The following is a 19,833-nucleotide window of genomic DNA, read 5'->3' as shown; positions in this document are numbered from 1 at the left end:
TGCCTCTCTCTCCCTCTCTCTCTCTCCATGCACTCCTTCCTCCCTTCATGTGTCCGTGCAGGGAGGAGAGCGAGAGATGTTGAGGAATATGTGCATTAATATATTTCATTAGGAGACTAGTGGCAGAGAAGCTCCTGAACAGCATCTCTCTTGATGTGTGGAGGAGCCTTTTGCCGTCTGTACGCAGAAGAGCTCGAGGTTCTCCAGGAATAGCGTCTTTAATGTTAGGTCTCCTGAGGTCTGCTGGCTCCACACTGCCCTCCGCCTCCCACTCCTATTGTCCTCCTCCCACACTGACCAGTCTATCCAGGCCCTGAAAAGCATGCTGGAAATAAAGAGCAAAATGGGTTCACCTTTTGTCTGTGTGTATTTAGGATTTATGATTGTATATGTATGTGTGTTGCGACACAGGCCGGATTTGAGGGGAAGTCGAATCCCTTGAGCTGCATGGTTGTGTTACTCGGCTGGCTAATCAAAAACATTAGGCTCCAGGACTCATGGAGTGTGTAACCTCCATAATTCAATATCCCACCTCTTACTGCTCAATCGTGCTCACTACACAACCCACTTTACTGTTTGTCAGCAAACTATCAACTCTCTTATTAGATGTATGGGAGGAAAAAAAACCCCTGAGCAGTTATGAACCTATGGGCAATTAAGGAGGCAAACACACACACCAGCACACACTCTGTTTACGAGTCCTTATTTCATCAGTACTTCCAGGTCGTCCCACTCCCCCCAACCCCCCCCCCCCCAAGCGCTACGGAAGCCTCCAGTTACCGCGGAGACCCTGGAACACTGTGAGGTCAGCAGAATCCTGGGATCCGCTGTTTTCATGAGCTAATCCAATCGCAGCCTCCTAAATTAGATATGCACAAAATAAAAAATAAATTAATTTTCTGCTGATGACCGGGTATGCAAATGATGACTCAATTATGGTGGGCTGGTGCGTTCACAATTAATAACCTTGGAATCATCATTAACTAATATGTTTAGGAGGAAACTTGTCAGGCTAACCATGTTCACCATGCCATCAGTAATGCATTAATGAATTAGATTCATTAGAGAGGAGCCTAGAGGGGGGGAGGGGACGCAGGCCTGTTTCTGACCTGTGGAATTAGTCTTCTCTCCTTTTCTTAGCCTGACAAAAATGTAGAGCCTAATGTTTAAAACCATGAAAATATAAATAACTAAAAAGACAGAAACATTTTTTCTTGAATTTTATGAGCTGAAAGAACCGAAATGTGTGTTTTGCAATTCAGATCGAAAGCTGCATTGAAAATGACAAAATGACAACTGACAATGTCACAGACAAGAGGTAACTTTAATTCAACATTGTGAGAGTCCAAAAGTTATCTTACAGCTCAATTTTCATCAAAAACAATAACAATCTATACAGTAGGATTTTTTTTTCTTCCCTTATATCATAGAGCTGTTCAGTGTATTTGCAGTCTAAGACAAAACAGAGGAAAAAATAGACACCAGCTATTTGGTTTGCATCTTTTTTTTGTTTGTTACCTAAATACAAAACTTTGTCACCCATTACCAATATTCATAATCAGGATGGAACTTCGCTTACAAAGAAGCCATTGTATGACAACAGACCTCTGTAGTTCATTTGAAACAGATATGGTGTGGCCCCCCCCCCGCACTAGCCTGACCAGTGCGGGCACATAAGTGCCTGAAAAACACTCGTCCGTCAGCAGGCGCCTCTGTTAAAACGCTCCCTTCTAGCCACTTTACAAAACCAGTCTCTAGGAAAGAAAAGCAAAAGAGAAAAGCCCTATTCTCTGTCCAGCAACAGCTTGAAGACACACGGCAGACACAAAGAAAAGACTACAGAAATGGCTGAGGGGCCGAGGAGCTCACTTTCATGCTCCCTCACTTCTTCTTGTTCTGTTTAGCTCGTAATGAAGCCGTTTTGTCTGAAGGCTGATACAGGGGAGAGAGGGGGATCGACTGTCAGAGACCGGAGTCCGACCTATACGAGTTCATGTTTGAGATTAAAATTGTGCTGTGACAGTGCTTATCTCCGCTGTGTGCCCCTTTGTACTACAATTAACTCAGCGCTGTGTTGCCACACTGCTGTGATCCTGTGGTTAATGAGAAATGTTACCAACATGCGGTTTGAATTATTTCATTAATCAGAGAAAAGCTACATAATCGCTACAAAAAAAGACAAAAGTGCAATATGCACAGCTGGGACAGGCCTCTGAGCGTCTTTCAAAGCGTGCCATTGCTGTAGTATTATAGTACATCGGGGTGTGTGTGATTGTTGAATTATGGCTCTTTGTATTCTAGTCTGGCTTCACCACCAAACAGAGTGGGTTTGTGCTTTGTCCCCAAGTTCCCATGAATTCCTCTGTGGCAATAGACAATTGTGGTCAGGGTAGAAAACTGTACACGTGATTGAATGAAGAATGGGTTTGCATTGTTAAGGCATCTAGACTGCTGGTAAAGATTACAGTGACAGAAAAAAAAGAGTATATAGATACAGTCTGTAAGCAGGCATAAATAACACAGGAAAAGAAAGAACAGAGGGGAAGAAGAGGAACTCAAAGAAAAGAAAAACACAGAGCAATCTCTTAGATCTCTTGGTTTGCACACACACAAAAAAAAGAAAGTGTCACTCAAGAGAAGAACCCATGCATATTATCAGCTCAAGAACAGTTTCAATCTGAAAGCCTCAAAGAGTTCAAACAAAAAGATATAGATTTACAGTATATATTAATGTGTGTATATATTCTTAAAAAATCTACTTCAACCAAATACTCTGAATAAGATGCTACTTTTTGCCATACAATAAACATTTTCATAAGGAAAAAAAAACGGAACTTTTTTTTATTAACTTACAAATAATACAAAAATAGACAATGGCATGTTTTGAAAATCAACAAAAGAAAGCATGAATAGCAACGCAAAACATATCGACATACAAAACAAATCAAAAGAGATAAAAAAGTCACATTTAAATAGTGTGAGACGACAGTAAATAATGAAACCAAACACTGTGAAATATGTTCACTTACTGTATTAAACTTACACGACACAACTAAACGAGGGTGAGAGGCAATGTACAAATATAAGGGATAAATACATTATTTATAGGATATTTTACAGGAATCCCCTTTTTGTATCCAAATCCATGTTTCTCATGTTTAGCAGATGAGATATTGACACACACAGTAAATCTATCTTCTGTACTGAGAAGCTGCCTTAAGACATTTAATGTTTACATTTCAAACTAGAGCTATCGCGAAAAAAGAAAAGAAAAAGAAATGTCAAATGAAAAAAAAAAGTCACTTTGTTTATATACAAAAATATATCACATATATCACGCATTTATTCTAATTCCATATTTGCTAGACTCCTCCTTCAGTACAGTGCTGGCTGGACACACACATCCTCTGGCTTTTCAAGTCTTCTAAAAATCACCTTCAAAGTTTTTGGCTAAATCGATCGCCATTTTTCTTCACATGACAAGCAGAAAAAGCATATTGCAAACAGCTCAGTCCTCACAGTTTCATTAAAATTCAAACTAACAAACCAAGAAAAAGGAATATAAAAGAAAGAGAGGCATGTATGCTGATGTAAGGGAGATTCTGTTACACAACTTTTAGATTTATGGGATAATTAGCAGCAAAACTGAGGGTTGATTTTGTTCTTTTGTGTATTTCCCTTTTTTTTTTTGTTCTTCTTTGTTGACCTTAGTTCCATTTGGCCGGTGTGTTGTTTTGTGGTTTTCAGCGAGGAGGCCGAGCTAAAAGGAAAGCATCTTCTATTGTGACAGAGATTATGTAAACGTCATGGCCAAACCAACACTTGAGTGTTGTTTGTGCGATTTGTAGGGGTTGTGAGGCGGTGTGGGGGGGCTCTCTAGTACTCAAACCTTACAGGCATTAACATAAAGATAAATAAATGCTCCTTTCATGAGGTCAGTGTCACACTGTGGGTAAACTATCAGTCTCTATACACTCCATCCAACGCCGTGTCAGAGAAGCTACACTAATTCAACCAAGAGGGGGATAACATCACAGAGGTTTGTGTCATTCCTTCTTTCTCCCTTCAGATGAAATCCCAATGGAAAGGCCTGAGTTTTACAGAGTCCTGCGTCTTATCTTCACTTCCTTCAGTTCAGCTCCGGAGCATAACAGAGACTCGCCAGACTCTGCTTGTTGTGTCTTTTTCCTCCTCTCAACATTCCCAAATCTCCAGCTATCCCAGATCCTCTACATGGGTGGAACGATCATCCCAGGAATCGCTGTTTTGTGGGAAAAGAGGGGGAGGAAAATGGTGGACGGGGGGGGGGGGAGAGAGAGAGGTCAGTCGTGATTGCTGGGTTTCATCTGTCATCACAACAGCCATATAACAGAAATGTGCTCCAGCATCTGGCGCACAAAGACGACTCTGCCTCATTATCTCTTCATTCCGAGGCCGCCCAAATCAAAACATTTTCCTGCGTTGCTCCGCTAAACTTGGCGCACACTGACAGCATCATTCAACTTTTCACAGGCTTTCTGAATAGCTTTCATGCAAGAGCTGCCACTGTTAATTGTTAGCAGCTCCATTGTGTAATGCCATTGTGCATCGTGGAGCGTGATTCAAACATGAGAGGGAGGGCGCGGTGACGTGGGACAACAGAGGTGATGAAATTACACTCAACAGTTGAACATGGAAATGGAACCAATGAGTCTTTCTGGGGAGCTTTAACTCCTTATATAATCCCCCTGCCTTCCCCTATAGCTTCCAGATCCTCACCTTCTCAATCCAAACTCCCCCTCCCCCCCCTTTCCACTCCACTCCAACACAGAGGCCATCAGTGAGGAATTTTTCATATAACATATTGGCTCCCTATTGATTCCCCTCTCTCTTCAATCCACTAATTCCCTGGTTATTTCCTAAGTGTCTCCGGCTATGTGTGTGTGTGTGTGTGTGTGTGTGTGTGTGTGTGTGTGTGTCAGTGTGATCAGTGCGCAGTGGCCAGTGGCCTTTGGGTCACCGTGGTCAGCACTCATCAACGCCGACAGAGGAAGTGAGGAAGTGCTTAGCTTTGGGCTCTGATAAAGATTCCCATCCATCATTTCTCTCTCTCGCAGGATCTCAACACCATGAAACATCCTGCCCAGACCCCGTGCTGCATTCGATGGAAGTGGGAGAACAGAATGACCCGTGGTGTCATAACAATCCCCCCCTAGTCCAGCACCAACCCCCCCTCTACAAAGACACCCACCAGAGCATGGGCAGGAAGCAGGAAGTGAAAACAGGAAATGGGACACATATGGCGTGGCATGCTGTCTCTCTGACAAGTCAAGAGTGACAAATAAAAACAGAAAAGAAGAAGAAGCAGGGCAGGGCGGGATGAGCTGCTGGTGCAGAGTGGAGAGAAACAGAGGAAGAGACAATATAAGAGAGGGATAACGTACTTCAGGAGAAGGCCAGGCCTTGCAGAGAGGTGGCTGATGAGTACTTGCTAGAGTCCACAAAAGACTGATCTACAGTGAGGAAGGAGAGTGTAAGGGTTTGGGGGGGGGAGTGAAGAAAAGGGAAATAAGAGGAGGAAGTGGGGTTAAAAGTGAGAAGTTGTTATCAAGAGGTGAAGAAGAGCACAATAAAAACTTGATTGATGCATAAAAACAGCAGATCTGCAATTATTGGAAGTCACCATTTACTGTATTTAAAGATTTAAAGATGGATGACGCGTCTAAGGGGAAAGAAGCCAAAATAGCCCCCCATTGGGCACTGACAGATTACACTATTGACATAAAAAAAAATCTGACATATTCAACTAACTACAATTACAGAAACCATGTTTAAGAAAAATGTATTTGACATTTACTGTCATTTCCTGGTTTGACTCACATCTCATCTGTTAACATGGAGGAGGAGTTTATGACTAACGCAGCTAGTCATCAGGGAGAACTCCAAGTGTTTTGGTTTCACTGTTAGCAAGCTGTCATGTTGTCCATCTCGTTATACAGTCTGTGGGCACCACTTAAATAAATGCTCGGTGGCTAACATTTTTTAGCTTACCTTGCAGGCCGTTAACATTACCGCTGGTGCACGTGGGAGGGGGTGAGTTCTGAGGTCGCACCACGGGGGCGAAGGCGCTCTTCTGCTTGACGGCAGCGGACACCATGTTCGCCGGAGAGAAGGAGAAGATGCCGGAGGAGCTGCTGCAGTTAGATGGCAGGCTGGTGGATGAGGCCATGGTGGGGCTCGACGGGACGACTGAGAGAAGAGAGACGGGTAGGAGAAGGGAGGGTTAAGGGGGGGTCACAGGCAGCAAGTCAGGGATGAATGACGGAAGGAAAGATGAAGATGGAAAGGGGGAGAGATGAGGTTAGAGAGAGGGCCGAGGGCAGAGGACGGGCAGACGGGATGAGCAGAAAGGGACTGATCAATGGATGATGGCAGGAGGGATAATGTTTTGGACTCAGATCATTTGGCTCAGACTTATTTGGCAAACCTTTTCGTTGTTGTTAAGCAATCACCTGATAATTAGATATTCCATAGCTAAGACAAAAATGTGTTAAGTTGGAACACTTGCACTGAAAACAGCCCAAAGTTGTTTCCCCTTTAATCTCTCTGTTTTGATGACTCATCCTGTTGCTAGAGGCCTGCAGAGGCTTGATAAACAACTCCGGCTAACTCTGGGTGCAGTACCTGTGATTTGTTTGTTTTAGTTAATAGTTAATCTATTATCACAGAAAAGCACAGATGAATCATTAAACAGCTTGAGCAAATGGTACATATGGACTGTTAACATCAGCGTGACACAAATCCCTCCGTCTTTGTGTTTTTAGTGTCCAGCATAATAACCAGTTCATCTAAAGCAGTGGTTCCAAACCCTTTTACCTTAGACAGATAGGATACATTGCTGTCATAAGTGAACATACATTTGAAATATTTTCATTGATAAATGTCTCCATTTTGGTATAAACTCAACATTTTATTAGAAAAGGCCTACACACATGCTCTAGACAAACAATGTTTGTATAAACGATTTATTAAGTGTGATATCATGATTTTAATTAATATGTGCAAATCTAATTTTAACAACCTCAGAGCAGGAAGTGCTTGTGCCTTTGTGTGTGATCTTTGGCATCCCCCCCAAGGGTGGCCTGGACCCCAGGTCAGAAACCATTGGTGCAAAGCACGAGGCCTACTCACACCATGAAATGGCATGGTGGTGAAATATGTTCATGTATCTTCAAAATATAGTGGGTGTAGAAGCTTGGTGATGTAGGTGCTTCAAAGACTTAGTTTGTGATATGATAGTGAGTGTATCTTGTACAGGGTAGTAAGCCAGAACATATTCGCTCTATTCATTTAAAATACTTTGGTGAGCTTTTTTTTTGTTTCCTGTATGTGCAGCGTTTTCCATTTTCATTATATGAATGGTTTCTTGAAAGCAGGAGAGAGCTTGTTAGCTCAGTTGCTAACAGATAAGACTAATGTTCTTTGTAAGACTGATATGTTGAATTCACTCCTAGCTCATAACTTTCTCTAAACCACGTCTTTTTCTTTTAATTACATACAATTTGATGATGACTCCTAGCTAATAAGCTACATGAAAGATTCCTCCATTTTTGATTTTCTGTTCACTTAACAGGTCATCTCTTTGAGATGGAGCTGCGATCGGTTAATGCCGTATCAATAGTGAAACCATCTTCAGTCCAATTAAACAGATTTATCATCTGAACAAAGTGTTCTATTTCTCAACGATTATCTGACCAGGCTTTAAAGTAAATATGAGAAGTCCTCAGCCTAAGGTCCACATCATCACTCTGGATTAACAACAGCACATTTGAAAGCAGCTCCAAAACTGGTGTGTTGTATAAAACTTCCTGATATTAAGGCTATACAAGAGCTTTAACCTGGATTTCTAGAGCTGTCATGTGCCACCTGCTCTAAGTTATAGACATGAGACTCCACAGGCTAAAATCAGCTGAAGGTTATCTTTACAACCCAAATCCTGTCTCCCTCTGACATCACCCTATCCATCCACAGCTCAGTCTTTTGTCTGCTAATATACTAAGAGCATTTTCCCCCTCAGTGATTTTACAATCAAGCGAAGTCGTATTTCACCTGCCCTCTGATATCTGCTTCTGCCTTTATTGTTGTTATTATCCAACACTTAGCTTTTATGGCTCTTCCTGACAAATCCCCGCAATAAAGTCATAATCCATTTATGAAGGGGCCTAACTAATCAATTAATGAAAATTGGACCTACAAAGGCAGGCCGAGGGGCCATTGATTGAAAGTGTCTGTGTGGGGCCGATGAGCCTGTTAAAATACTTGTTAACACCCAGGAATCAAAGCGCTGAAATGGAATTGCTTCTCTAGCAATTAGTTTATTGATTTAATCAAGGGTCTTTAATGTAGAGGGTGAATGTGTATGTGTGTGTGTGTGAGCAGAGCTGGTGGGGTGTGTGTTGGGGCGGAGGGGGTGCAGGTGATCTGCTCCCCTGGCCAATAAAGTGGGGATTTGTGTTTGACTCTGTTCTTAAAGAAACAGATGAGCCAGCTGAACTGCAGCACTTTCTTCTTCGTGTCAATTCTTATTTGCACCTCCTGCTCTGACTCCCTGTGAAATATTGCTTTTTTATCTTTAAAAGGATCCGATTCAATCTGTTTTTTGCTTATTGTTTCCTTGATTAAGTCTTTCCCTCTCAGTTTCAGATCTAGGATGTGGTGTGTTTACTCACTAGCATAGGGCGAGTTGCCTGCAGATCCATTGAGGAAGTTGGGCGAGGTGCCCAGGGTTGCCATGCCAGAGTTAGCGTAGCCGTTCATGCTAGTGGAGACAGAGCTGTAGCTACTCTGCTGGGGGGTGGAGCTGGGGACATAACCATGAGGGGACACACTGCTTGTACTCCTACTGAAACCTACGGACAGACAGACAGGGACACAGAAAGAGAGGAGAAAGGTGTTAGAGGCTGTTAGCAGAAGGCGGACAAAAAAAAGGAATTAGAAAGCCAAACACTCAAAACAATGTTTAAGAATAAAAGAAAAAGGAAATTCTTTGAAAAGACAACATAGGGAAGAACGTAAAAAGAAATGACCAGAGCAGAGAAAAAAATGACACAAGAGGGAACTAGCTGCAATATAAGCAGTGAAACAAGAGGCCTTTCACCTCACTGGCTCCTCTCCAAAATGAGATCTATTGATAAGGCAATTAACACTAAAAGGCCTCTGCAGCTCTCCTGTAATTCATAAAGAATGAAGCCAGTATCTCTGACAGGACCCTATCCTCCTTTATGTTTCACAGGGGCAGCTAACAGAAAGAGGAGCAGATGGAAAGAGGACTATAATAATAATACATCTCAGACCCAACGTGCTGACACTGAAGAAAGAAAAGAAACAGCTAGAAATGAACATCAGGATTTTCTGCTTTCTAGTGCAACAAAAGGCTGCACTTCCCTGCTGTTTTAAGCCTCTCATTCCATATTTAAGAATCACAAATTCCCTGTCTGATTCCGTTATGTGTTGCAATCTTTTACCCCCTTACGGCACACAGCTGATATCTGTTGTTTTCTTCACACCACAACATGTTTCCAGATGAAGATGAAGGACAGAGGAAGAGGCGAGGCGAGCTCATTGGAAGTATTGAGACACATCCAGAGGGCTGCTTTCCTCTCCTCCTTCCCCTGATACACGTGATGAATCACCGCTGACTGCACCCACATCTCTCTCTGTCAGACGGGGGGCCGACCCCAGTCTAATATACACACCCCTAGGACCCACTCATATTTCTCCATCGTACTCCATCCGTGGCTCCCTTTTTCTCCATACTTCACTCTCTCACCTTCGTTCCTCCCTCGACTTAAGTTTTCAGTGTTTTCTCTTCCAGCTCCCCTCCTCCTCCTCCAACTCCTTCTGTCCTCTTTTTTCAAGTTCTGCTTGTTTTCATCCTGCTCTTAAATCACACTTTCCAAATTTCTCCACATGAAAAATTAAATGTCCCTGTAGCACTGCTCATGTTTACTACACATCCTTCTTTCCAAAAAGACAAAAAAAATAAAAAAAGAAGATAAATCACTACCACTTCTCCCCATGATGACACACTAATTGTTTCCTGTTGAGTTTGCTCACCCTGATTGGCCGTTTGTGCCACCTCTGACCCGGTGAAGGAGTTCACAGACATCATACCGGCATGGACGGAGCCACTGCCAAGACCGGTGAGCTGGTTGTGCCCTCGTGGCACCGTCGTGTAGAGGGCCTCTGCGATGTCTGCGGCTCGCTTCAGAATCATCTCCTTGCAAAGAAAAAAAAAGAAAACACAGCTGTGGTCAGCAAGAGAGGCAAAGGAGATAAGAAGAAGATTTGTCCTTCTTGAGATATTGTGCATGTAAAGCTTGCAGGCGGAGTGGTTTTTTATCAGTGGTCACTGGGAGTGGTGGGATTGGTTCCAGTAAATGGAGGGAAGTCTCATTAACAGACTCATCAAGTGTTTCCTGGTTCCTCTTTTCCTCCCTGCATCCTCTTCTTCCTTATTTGCTTCTCTATTTTATCTCTTCTCCTCCTTCAGTGTCATTGTGCTTCTCATTCCCTCAACAACATGGCATAAAAAAGCAGCTAACATGATCTCATGTTTATGTTTTTTGGGTCCTACAGCTGAGGAAAATATTGAGGCATGGAGTCCAGCAAAACACCCTTTGTTGCTGACCACACACATCATTTCCTGTGAGATAAATTGATGTTTGTGTTTGGTATTTACCTGGTTATTATGAGGCATCCCGTACAAAGCCTCCACCAGGTCGGCTGCTCTCTTTAAGATCACCTCCTAAAAAAAATCAAGCACAGACGGAGAAAAAAAAAAAAGGGATTGATCATGAATGTGACGGCTCACAGAGTTCAGTCACTTTTATTACATTTCACGTCCTACATTATGCTGTGAATGCAGAACAGAGAGAGTGCAGGAAGAGGAAGGAGAGGCCGACGGAGGAAGGCAGAGGAAGAGAAATGGGCCTGTCCTGGCACTTTGTTACTAGCTGGGGCAGTTTGGGAGAGCAGAGGTAAGACACTGTTATCTGTGAATAAAACATGAGCCTATATCTCTATATCAGTCAAGCGTTTTCTTACGTCTTCTCCTCCTCCCCTGCTGTCAGCGGCCGATCATGAATCCAGCGCACATGATCACACATCAATCTCATTTAACACAACAGATCATCAGTTTGGACGGCTGTACAACTCCGGGACACACACCCGTCTCCTGCCCTGTATTAACCCTGGTAATGATCCAAGTGAATAGCCCTGCATCCACTTTGTGTGATAAATGTAGAACATCATCGCTCAGGTAGAAAACCGCCGAGTGGAATTTCCCACATCAAACATTTATCCTCCCGTAGTGTTGCCACTTTCTCTGCGCTCATTTTCTACCGCTTACCCTTCTTTCTCTCCTCGCTCGCTCCGTCTCTATTCTTTCCTCTCCCTGAGTGTATGAGTGTGTGACTCTAGGCAGTCGTTTATATGTGTGTGTGTGTGTGTGTGTGTGTGTGTGTGATGTAGACACCTACAGCCCCTACGAAACCCTTTTTAAAAGTTAATGTGCCGGGGCCAGGATATATGCTGGAGGCGCGACAACCAGAAAATTGCAGCCCCCCTCCCCTACAACCTTCCCCCTCGTTTTCCTCTCTCTCTCTCTCTCTCCCTTCTCACACACGCTGTGCGCTATACCCTCCTGAGTGTATCCCTCGCTGTGAACAAGCCCCGGAGCATGTGTGCTCTCTGTTCCGTGACACACCGCCTTTCAATCAGACTCATATCACACACACACACACACACACACACACACACACACACACACACACATGCAGCCAGCGTGCACATGTGGAGGGCTGTCGAGCACGCCCAGGACATGACGAGAGGGTCAGCAAAGCAATAAAGATTGTAGAGCGCTGTCCGAGGTGCTAAATTCACTCAATAATGGGAGCGCTGCCTCTGTGTTAACCTCCCATTACTAGCACTATCTGGGGGGGGGAGGGGGGGTGAGAGAGGGAGGAGACAGAAAGAGGGGAGACCAGAGAGGAGGCCTGTTCGAGGTGATTGAGAGATGTAGAGGCCCTGGGAAGGTAAGTGGTTCTTTAGTATGTATGCACCGCTCCTCGCTTCCTTCTCTCTGCTGTTCCTCGACTCCACATGCCTCCCAGGGATTGCTAGATAGGTAGATGGATGGATGATGGGAGGGAGGAGGGAGGAGGAGGAGGGGAAATGAGGAAAGAGTAAGAAGAGTAAGGCATTAGGGCACAAACAGATGCGCAGCTGGAGCGTATAGGTGTTCAGGGAGGATATGTGAAACCCTAGTCACTTCATCTTAAACATTTTTTTTGCCTCTCTTCAACAGCTATGAGTTTTAAAGCCCTCAGCTCTTTCCTGCTGCACGTCTCTATCTCTAAACTCCACCCTTCTCTCTTCACCTGCAGTCTCCAAATGACTGTCTCCTGTCTCTCTCTCTCTTCTTTTTCTCTCTCCCATTGTCTCGATTAATCACTCTCTGGTGGGTTCTGCTCCCTGTCTGTACCTATCAGCCTCTCGTTAGCGGAGGGATCTGTCCAGTGGCTAAACGCGATTAGGCAGCAGCGCTCCAGAGTCGTTCTGATAAACAGATAAATGTGGTTAGCGCCGTGCTGCCTACCGAGCTCTGCCACTGTAAGGGGAGACCATTTCCTGGGCGCAGGGTCTCTTCCCGTAAAAGGCAGGCCCCACAGAGACGTCAACAGGAAGGGGAACCTGATCCAGAGCAGAGCCTGGCCCCCGTCTGGCAGGGCGGTCACTCATTAGCTGGCCCCAGACCCCCAGCTACACCACAGCCTCAGCTGAACACCCTGCAGCCTGCCTGTGCCACTGATCATTACAACAAAATATATAGAGAGAAGAGGCTTTAACACATATTCTGCATGCTTCCTTCACAATGTTTTGGAGTTTGTTGAAGAGAGATTGAATTTTTTTGAGAATCACTCAAAGTCAACATGGGTGTGGACCAACTGGGGCACTAACTTATGAAGGATTGACATGAAGTAGTTTGTGCACACACTAATGTAGCATTTCCAATAATCACATCTAATTTAACTGCTAACAGTAAGGTGACAGATTCCACATTACAGAGTAAATGTTTTTTTAATGACAAATAACACAAATTGTGACATATCATCTTTTTGACTTGGTTCTTGGGTACTAAAACAAAGATGCACCACCCACAAGTCACACGGTTAGGGTTAGGGTTAGGGTTACCCCTAACCCTAACCCTAACCCTAACCCTAAGTATATGTGGTATATAGATGCCATAGAGTCTCATAGCCGCCTGATTAAGGGGGTGTCCATGCTACCCTTGGCCAAACTCTGACAGCTGATTCCTGTAAGCACAGCCCCTGTTTGGAGAAGCTGGTCAGGGTACCAACACAGAGGACTAGTATGCATATAGGACTACAAATATGGACATTCACTGATTTACAATGTAAAGTTATGTCTGTATGTAAGGTCAAGCTGTTAACATATCCATTATGTTGTGTTATAAACTGATTGTTTTGGTGGATTTTTTGCAAGTGGTTAAAAAACATTTTGCAGTTGAACTCATTCACAGCTCAGGTTTTGTTTCAGTAGCTCGTCCAAAACATTTACTGACGGTAATTCACTAACTCTTGTACCTCCTACAATGCAGCTTCCAAAAAATCCACACCATCTATTTAAGAGGCTCTTTGAAAACGATGCTACTAGATTGTAATTCAGTTTATTCCTGATCAATTTGATTTCAAAACATTGTTTTGAAAGACAGAAAACCACAAAGAGGTGTTGCCATGGCGACCTTGACTGGACATTTGTTGAAGTAGAAGTTGTCCGTGTTTGCCCCTCTTTTGCACCCTCTCTCCCTCATGATTGAGGCCAACAGTTGAGAGAAGTGTGGTCAACAAACTGTTATTACCTCAATAAAGGCACAAATCAATAGAGCTGAAATGAACAACCAGGGCCTGCAAGCTACCGCTGTTCATTTAGAAGAGAAAGAGACACCACGTAGAGAGGGAGGAAGAGGAGGAGGAGAGGAAAAAAAGATGGATGGACATGGAGATATTTAGAAAGATACGGGGGGGGGGGGTTGATAGGCTAAAGAGCAGAACTCAGTGGGACAGGTCTTGTATCCAGCAGACATGACACACAGCGAGGACAAGCCATTTCTCTCTCCTCCTTCTTGAGCTCTTCATCTCTGCCTCATGGTGACTTCCCCTCTGCTCAGTGTGAGTGCACGCTGAGGCGAAAGAGTTGTGTAGGTGCATTTCTACCTGTGAGTGTGTGAGCCTGTTTGTGTATATGTGTGTGTGTGTGTGAGAGAGTGACTGTGTGAGTGTGTGTGTGCTGGAAGTAATAAAGTCCACCCGGGGTTGACTTCGATCCACTGACCCAGCAGGAGGTAAGACTGGACAGCTATGATGGATCACCTAACCTGCTTCTGCCTCTCTCTTCCTCTCTCCCTCAACCTCCTTTCCTCCCTCTCTCCCTCCTTTCCTCCCTCCCTCCCTCCCTTCCCTTTCCCACTTTGCCAGTCTAAATGACCTTATAGTCAGTGGAAGGATGAATAGAGCTGCTTGTGTGTTAGGCTTTTGCAAATCAAGTGTTTGTTTGGGCAGAAAATGAGCATGAATATATGATAAAAACTGTTTGAGTGCGTACATAGTGTCATGTATAGCCTACTGTCTGTAGCACACAGTCACTCCTCTGTATGTATGAGGTCACACTGCCCTTGTGCCATGTATATCCATATGTGCTATGAAACTCTAGAAGTTATCAATATCTCTCTGTTACCAGTGTTACCAAGTCAGATTCCCTTTAAAATTAATTGCAAACGTGGAAACATGTACGCACACAAGAGGACCGAGAGCAATGTACCTTGGGTAATCTCTCCTGGTCTCCGGGGTGTCTGGGGATGACCTTCTGTAACCTCTGGAAGCCGTAGTCTATGGTTGGCTCGTTCAGCGCTGAGGACAAGCAGAAAGAGAGACAAGAAAATCGTTCAATGCTCGATTCTTAATAATGAAAAACACCTACTGTTCAAGGAGGACAGAAACGAAGCGATTCTCTTCCTGTACGGTAAAAAACGATGAATTAACATGAATATTTCAATATTAAACCAAACACGCTGAAAAATGTGGGTGTTCTCTATTAAGTCTGGTGTGTGTCTTTGTTTGCCTGTGATGTAATGAATCTCTCTCTGTCGGCCTGCTTTGGTGGTTAATAAAAAGACTGTCAGGAATCAGGCGGAGTGTATATGTGTGTGTGTGTGTGTGTGTGTGTGTGTGTGTGTGTGTCTGTCCTGTGGTCTTGCGTTGATCAGCGACTAATATAAGCAATTACAGAGCCTGGTTCCAATATAACAAAGGCTTGATCGCTCCGGGGAACCAGCTAAACACACACACACAGAAACACACACACACACATGTAGAGATGTTGCACACACACACACACACACACACACACACACACACACATGTAGAGATGTTGCGCGCACACACACACACACACACACACACACACACACACACACACACACACACACACACATGTAGAGATGTTGCACACACACACACACACACACACACACACACACACACACACACACACACACACAGAAACACACACACACATGTAGAGATGTTGCGCACACACACACACACACACACACACACACACACACACACAGACACAGAAACACACACACACATGTAGAGATGTTGCGCACACACACACACACACACACACACACACACACACACACAAACAGACACGCACAGCAGAGTCAAATCATCCAGCGGCAGGGAGAAAGCTCTCTCTCTCGGCATGCTGTGGTCGTGCTGCGGTAATTGAATATGAGAAGATTTACCATGAATATTTAAACATTAGAATAAATACAATGAAGATCTGAGGCTTATAGTACAAACACTTCAGAGGAGGATTGTTGGATAAGTGCTCTCTCCACATAATTCATTCCTAATGTACTCTCTCTCTCTCTCTCTCTGTCTTTTACCCTCCGCCCCCCCTGTGTCTCTTTGTGGGCTGCCTGGGGAGTAAACGCGCACACACTGATAACTGTCTTGACTTCTTCTCTATATGAAGCTGCTACTGTACAGACTGTGTTTCTTGTGTTTTTTTTTATACTTGTATTAGTGTAAAACATGAAACAGAAGCAGCCTTGTGCATGAGGATTGCCTGTATATATGTCTGTCCCGTCCGTCTGTTTCCCCCGTGGGTCGCAGCTTGGACGTTTCCTGAGGGCTGATGCCCCGCTCGCCTCACATCTGAGCAGCCAGGCTGACTAGGCGGCCCCCAGAAAGAAAAAAAAAGGGCCCCTAGAGGCTATGAGTACAAGCTGTCCTGCTGGACCTCTAGTGACTTCACCACGGCAGCCTCCTGAGCCGCGCACTCAAACACACACACACACACACACACACCAAAGGAAGAGCAAGAGAGCAGAGAGGGAGCGAGAGTCTGTGATGCTCTGTTTTGGCAACACAAACGTATTTGGACAGCTCTCCCAGCGGAGCGTTCCAGTAATCCATAAGAGTGAAAAGAAAGGAAAGGTGAAAAGCTGGAAGCAAAGGCAGAACAGAGAGAGAGAGAGAGAGAGAGAGAGAGAGAGAGAGAGATGCCAGAGGCGGGCTCAACTTCAGAAGAATGACACACATTATTACAGGCCAGCTGGTCCACTGATAAAATAAGCCAAAACAATGTGATGATCACATGCAACAAATAAACTCTGAATTATTTCTGAGGACAAATATTTGACATTACTTCCGTATTCTCTGATCTCTGTAAAGCCTTAAGGAGGATTTGCCCTGGATTAGGCCCGCAGTCTGAGGAAGGGATTGTTCCGACAACATCCCCTCTCTCTTCGTCTCAAAGGCTTTTGTTTTTCATGATGAATTTTTTATCAGTTCCCCACAATGTGCCAAATGAGCCTCGAGTGAACAATAGCATGAAAAACCCCAAGACGTACACAAGATACCCCCTATTACAAATAAAGAGACTATTTTAGGTAATTGAGAGAGGAAGTGATATTGTCTCGGCTCATTTTCAAGGACCATAAAGCAGAGGAGGAGTATGTGGGGGGACAATGGCACCTCTAACCACCTTGCTGTGTCTCTTTGGGGATTATCTTTGTGTTTTATGCTCTTATATGGACGCTTAATTATCTCAATTTATAACAAAATGTAGTATTAGAAGAAAAAGAAAAACTCATCTGCCTTGAAAGAGGAGTGGTGTGTCGGTGTCGGTATACACTCCAGGATTCAAAGCACACTCTCCCATACAGGTATATTTATAATCCTTAGCTGTCGCTCTCCAGAAGAGCAAATCAAAGCCAGTAAAACATAACTGCCATAAATAAATGAATAGATGAGCAACAGCCCTGGACTGGAGGGATTCACCTAGCAATCACCCACATCAGATCAGATCAATGCTCATGGAAATTTCATGAAGCCTAGAATCCACACCGCTTCATATTTCACTATAATAACCCACAGAGCCGCAGGGGGAGTGTGTATGAAGGGGTGCGGGGGGGGGGGGGGACTAGGGTGGAGGGGTGCTGGAGGTATGAGCTTGAGGGGAGGAATGAAAAGGGGGGAGTGGAGGTTCGGGGTCGCAAAGAGAAGGTGGAAGGCGGGGGGTGGGGGGGGGTGGGGGGCTGGTGGATAATTGAGAGGTCAGCGCGGTGGAGGCGTCCTGGAAACGCAGAGAGGAGGAGGAGGAGGAGAGATGAAGAAGGTGGAAGAGAAGGAGGAGGAGGAGGAAGGGGAAACTTCAGTAAGTGTCCGGCAGCCCCTGTCTCTCTCTGTCCCCCCCCCCCCGTGTCGGGCGTAGCATACTTGCAGGGTTAGGTAATTGGCTCTGAGGCTTTGGTGTTAACACCTTAACAGGCCCTCAGACGCTGGATAAGGAGCTGATCATATCACAACCCTCTGTTTCTCTCACTCGCCACTTCTCCGTCTCTCCCCCCCCCCTGCAGTCTCCAGTGCTCAGGTGTGATCTCATAAGCGCTGCCTTGCGATCGATGCCGCCAGTGGCAGGGGGTTCAATAGCCCTGAATTACGGCTTCATTTCTCCCCCCCTCACACAGATGAGAGCCACCCCCCCCCTCCTCCTCCTCACCACCACACACACACATATACACAACACCCCCACTGACTACTCACAATCCAGATCAATACCTTACAATCTAATTTTTATCCATTTTTCCATAAACCCAGAGATTGCGTTTATTTGCAGAATCCGACAAGCTAAATAAAGCATCGCTTGAACATGTCAGGGAGACTAATGCATGGCTGGAAATTCATACGCAGAAAACAGATGAGTGGAGCTTTTTGCTCCTAAAGGAAGGGAGAGGCTGAGGCAGGAGGAGAGGGTGTAGGGGGTGGGGGGGGGGGGGGGGGGGGGGGGTGGGGAGGGGGGGGCTAAGAGATCTGTAAAATCAATGGAGGTGTGGATGCTACTACAACCTAAGCTCTAATTATCTTTTGCAAAAAAAAGTGCATGTCGACAGTTAACAATACCTGACAGCACGGATTCTCACCGGGAGAATGCAAATCCTGGGAAATGTGGAGGGAAAAGTGTGCGCTTAAATTAAGGTATAAGAACACATAAGAAATCATTCCCCCCCCTCCCGTCCGGTGAACGCCGCTCATTTCAGCGGGGTGTAAAATCATCTGTGTTTCGAAATTCATTTACATCATCATCATGGACCAGATGCTCCTGTAATAAGAACGGAGGCTGCTAAAGAGGGGAGACAAGCCACATGGTGCAGAAAATTAATCTCAATCTCAAATAGAGGTGTGAATCTCCTCACTGTTAAGACTGTGTGCAGTAAACGTGAGCATGTGCAGCTATCTCAGCTGGCCCCCCCGTCTCTCCAGCTGGAGACCGGCCGTTTTAATCAACAGCAGGCCTCCACCCAAGCTCAATAAAAGAAGCATTCACAAATGGGAGCAAGACGAGTAATTGACCGGCTTGTGGTTGCACCCCACTTTTATTGCTATAAGCCTACATGCTGCGTGTGTGTGTGTGATTGCAGGTGTATCTATTGTGCATGTAAATGTAGAATAATCTGTCAATCTATTCACTTTTTTTTGTGTGTATTTTCTCACAAATTCTGTCACAAGTTGCACCAAAATGTGAGCATAAGAAATGTTCCTACTTTGAAGTTCTTAATCTCTAAATATGAACAAAACCCCAGTCAGAGTGTGTGACAGAGTGTGTCCCTATGTGGAGTTAAAATGAATCTAGACTTTACAAAGCGTCTTCATGCTTACAACACTGTCTGTGCCCGCATCCTCTGCCTTTCACTTCGCTGTCTGTACTGTATAGAAATGACAGACAACTGACAGTCCTCCTTCCACTTCTAAAACTCATTTGGAGCTCGGAGTCAGGCAAGAGGAGAGACGGAGAGAAATGTCAGCAGCATCCCACCTGGTTTAAATTCTGTTCTTGACTTTTGTCTTTTTCCCTTTGCTCTTCTCAGCGGCTGAGTGATGTTTCCTACACACCTAATCTGCACTCAGCGCTGAAAAACTACCCCTAATGTTTGTGTGTGTGTGTGTGGATGCGTGTTGCAGCGCTCGGTGCCGGCCTTAATGTGAGCCAGCAGAGCCTTTTAATATCAGTAGAAGCTGTAGTGGAAAGCACTAAGCAGACAAGGCTGCATACTGAGGAGGGGAGGGATTGCCTTTTGAACGACAAGGGTGATTCATCAACTCCCCCCAATCTATGGCCAGTATCCCTATGTCACACACACAGACACATGCACACACACACATGCACACATATACACACACATCAGGGACCCTAGTGGCA

At 44.7% G+C, this 19,833-nt stretch overlaps 1 protein-coding gene across 3 annotated transcripts in view; it reads right to left on the bottom strand.

The window, feature by feature from the left end:
* Window positions 1–1,305: 1,305 nt before the first annotated feature.
* The window catches only part of ebf1a (EBF transcription factor 1a), a 56,803-nt gene continuing 38,275 nt past the window's right edge, over window positions 1,306–19,833 (bottom strand). Inside the window, exons 11-17 of one of the 3 annotated variants that reach the window (XM_061048991.1) lie at window positions 14,881–14,969; window positions 10,721–10,786; window positions 10,096–10,258; window positions 8,709–8,888; window positions 6,031–6,228; window positions 5,424–5,492; window positions 1,306–4,261 (exon numbers count right to left, since the gene is read on the bottom strand). In XM_061048991.1, the coding sequence (XP_060904974.1) occupies window positions 5,425–5,492; window positions 6,031–6,228; window positions 8,709–8,888; window positions 10,096–10,258; window positions 10,721–10,786; window positions 14,881–14,969 (764 nt within the window). In that variant the 3' untranslated portion in view covers window positions 1,306–4,261; window position 5,424. The other 2 variants (XM_061048992.1, XM_061048993.1) reach the window with 2 other exon arrangements.

The sequence above is a fragment of the Labrus mixtus genome, chromosome 10 (genome assembly GCF_963584025.1).
Source record: "Labrus mixtus chromosome 10, fLabMix1.1, whole genome shotgun sequence".
Lineage (NCBI taxonomy): Eukaryota > Metazoa > Chordata > Actinopteri > Labriformes > Labridae > Labrus > Labrus mixtus.
The sequence above is the reverse complement of the archived record's forward strand: the minus strand, read 5'-3'. Positions and strand labels throughout refer to the sequence as shown.